Source organism: Hydra vulgaris, chromosome 04 (genome assembly GCF_038396675.1).
Source record: "Hydra vulgaris chromosome 04, alternate assembly HydraT2T_AEP".
Lineage (NCBI taxonomy): Eukaryota > Metazoa > Cnidaria > Hydrozoa > Anthoathecata > Hydridae > Hydra > Hydra vulgaris.
In genome coordinates this window covers 815,545-818,537 of record NC_088923.1, presented here as the reverse complement: position 1 = coordinate 818,537, position 2,993 = coordinate 815,545, and the positions used below count along the sequence as shown (strand labels likewise).

General features: G+C 28.3%; 1 protein-coding gene across 1 annotated transcript; it reads right to left on the bottom strand.

The window, feature by feature from the left end:
* Positions 1 to 1,409: 1,409 nt before the first annotated feature.
* Positions 1,410 to 2,254, bottom strand: LOC136078928 (uncharacterized). The gene is made up of 3 exons (XM_065794737.1): positions 1,829 to 2,254; positions 1,634 to 1,662; positions 1,410 to 1,485 (listed from the first exon to the last, which is right to left on the bottom strand). The coding sequence occupies exons 1-3, from the start codon at positions 2,252 to 2,254 to the stop codon at positions 1,410 to 1,412; spliced, it is 531 nt and encodes a 176-aa protein (XP_065650809.1).
* Positions 2,255 to 2,993: the final 739 nt, after the last annotated feature.

Below are 2,993 nucleotides of genomic sequence, written 5' to 3'. Positions count from 1 at the left end.
CACAGACCATTTTTATACTTTTTGTAAGGCCTTTTTGTTTCAATAGTTTTTAGTAAACGATAATTTGCTACCATTTACGAAAAATTCTTTTTGTTATTCGGAATTTAATTCTCGTAAATATTTTGACACTAATAAAGGACCTGCCTTTCTCTTTTTTGCCTTAAGAATATTGTTATTTTTATTAAGAATAATCAAGTTTTTGATGAAGGCCTTTTACCAAAATAATAAAATGTAAAACAATGATTTACATTTTTAAGAATATTTTCTTTTTAATATATATAAGAATTTAACATATATAAGAATTTTTTCTTTCCTCAAAAGTGTTGCAAATGCAAACTAAGCTAATTAATTAGTTAAACCCGTTATAAAATTTAGGTAACTTGGTATTTGACAAATGCGCAAAACTACAATACTCTCCATGTATTTAAAGGTTTTTAGTTTGTTTTTAGTTGCGACCCCTCTTTAAAAATATCCCTTAAGTTACGTACAACAAATTATTAGGCATAAAATACAGAAATTTAAAAAAAAATTGAACTGCATATATTTATATCATTTTAACTGACAAAAATTTACAATAAAAGGAAATCAGGGTTTTTTTTATAAGTCGTATAAATGCGTCAATCGTGAATCTTAAAAAAAAAAATGGAATTATGATACAATAGTTACAAAAAAATAAATTAAAAAAAAAAAAAAAATACCACATAAAAACTCAAAATCAATTTACCTATTTATAGTAACCTATGTTGACATTGCAGTTAATATAAACACTTATCGAAAATGTAACTATAAAATCTGTTTCCAAGTTCAAAAGATTAACAATACTAAAAAGTAAGTAATTAAAAGTAAGAAATAAGTTGCATTTTTAGCAAAATGTTGTCTTGGTTTTTAGTAAATAAATAAAAGCAGTTAGTTCCAATAATAAAACTATCAATTATTCATTTTTAACAATAGACACCAACATGAAGGTAAGCCAAGCAGTCTATCAACACATAACATCACAACAATAACACATAATAATAGAATATTTATACCATTGATCCTAAAATCCAGCGAAAATAAAAAACCAAATTAAAATATGAAAGACAAAATTAGAAAACCAATTTTCAGTTAACTATATTTATCTTTTTACTAAACATATAAATACATACAAAGTATATTTGCTTTTATATTCAATATTAGTTATTCAGTTACTTCAAATTTAGGACATTAAAACGCCCTAGATTTAAAGATCAAGGTTGCATACTCTCTCATACACATAAAGCTAAACATTAACAGACATTATGTGTTTCCATAATAATTAAAAAAAGGCTAAACAACACATCCAAGCTCTAAAGCAGAAACAACGTCTGACCCTAAATGCTGCAAAGTCACACCTCTGCTATAAGTACACGGTTTGGTTGGCAAGGTTATCAATTTTGCTCAACATAATGCCAAGTCACACCACTTTGAAAACATGGAAACAACATAATTTTAACATATATACAACTATAAACAAATATAGTTTTATATAACACATATAAACACATTTTATAACAATACTAAATGACAGATATATTTATATCAAAAACTATGAATAATAAAATAAAATAATATTTAAAGTTATACATACAAAATGTGCTCACAACACACAAACAGTAAATTTTCAAAATGAAAATCTAAAGACTATAAATTAAGAACATTAGAAAATATAACATTATTTAAGTAACACTTTTCACCTACCATACCTTGAATGAGATGTTTATCAATTTTGAAAAACAAACTATTAAATGCTCTAGTTCTTGAACATGCAACATATAGTTGTACATGAGAGAAAATTTTTGAGATATACCCCAACTCTATCAAATGTTTGACCTTGACTTTTATTAATTGTTATTGAATAAGCCAGTCTGACATGAAACTGACGACGTTTTAGAAAAAAAGGTAAATTAGAATCTGATGGAGCCAACTGAATTCGAGGAACAATAACCCGTTTACCACTGGAAACACCTGTCAAAACATCTGAATCAGTATAATTATTTTGAAGAGCACAAACTTTCATTCGAATACCATTGCATAGCCCAGCTTTGAGATCTAAATTTTTAAGTAGCATAATTACACAACTAATTTTCAATTTTAAACAATGAGGTGAAAAACCTGAAGGAGTTAAGCTGTTAAAAAACTCAACAGGAAATTTATTTATTTCATTAAGGTCATCAGTATCAATTTGATCAGCACTTAAATATATTTTGACCTCACCCGGCAGACATTCAAGCATACTTCATTGATTGATAATGAATCAACATTAGTTGGTGTTAAAACCACGCATTTAGAATAATCATTTTGATCAGCATCTCAAAAAGTCTTTTCAACAATCGATTCATTTTCTCTAATAATGCACTGATTTGGTATTTCAATGCATACTTTAAAAGGATCCTCCTCTTTGACAGGTATAGCTCCTTTCCCAAGTTTTAGAAGCCATTGGGAAAATTCACTTTCCCCATTTTGCATTCACGTATTTCCAGTTAATGCACCCATTGCCAATACAAAGAACATTTTATACATGATTCTTCTATTTCAGCCTCTTGTCCTCTTTTCGCAACAGGCAGAATTTGTCTGAAGTCACGACCAAAAGGAATGATTTTTCCTCCGAACAAAAAGTTGTTGTTGTAAATATCTTTTAACAACCTATCAATTGCATTTAAGGCATGTTTAGGTATCATGGATGTTTCATCAACCAAAAACAAACTAACTTGTCTTATATAGAGTTAGGAGTTACATTACATGTGCTATTATCCAATATTGGAACAGGAAGTTTGAATAAGCTATGCAATGTAGATCCATTTGTAAGAAGAGTTGCTGCTATGCGAGTTCATGCAAATTTAAACCCCCTACTTATGGTTTCAGCAATCAAATAATTATACGTAAACGTTTTTCCTCTACCTGCTGGTCCATCCAGAAAAAAAAATCTAGAATGTTGATACACTTAGTTGCTTATTCAGTGCCGCAAGGATAGC

What these genes read in the sequence shown, in the direction of transcription:
- LOC136078928 (XM_065794737.1), bottom strand. Translation starts at nt 2,254, where the DNA reads ATGCTTGAATGTCTGCCGGGTGAGGTCAAAATATATTTAAGTGCTGAT. An exon ending in AAACATTTGATAGAGTTGGG is followed by an intron (nt 1,663 to 1,828) that starts GTATATCTCAAA and finishes CTTAATTTATAG; the next exon opens with TCTTTAGATTTTCATTTTGA. An exon ending in TTTCATTTTGAAAATTTACT is followed by an intron (nt 1,486 to 1,633) that starts GTTTGTGTGTTG and finishes ATTTGTTTATAG; the next exon opens with TTGTATATATGTTAAAATTA.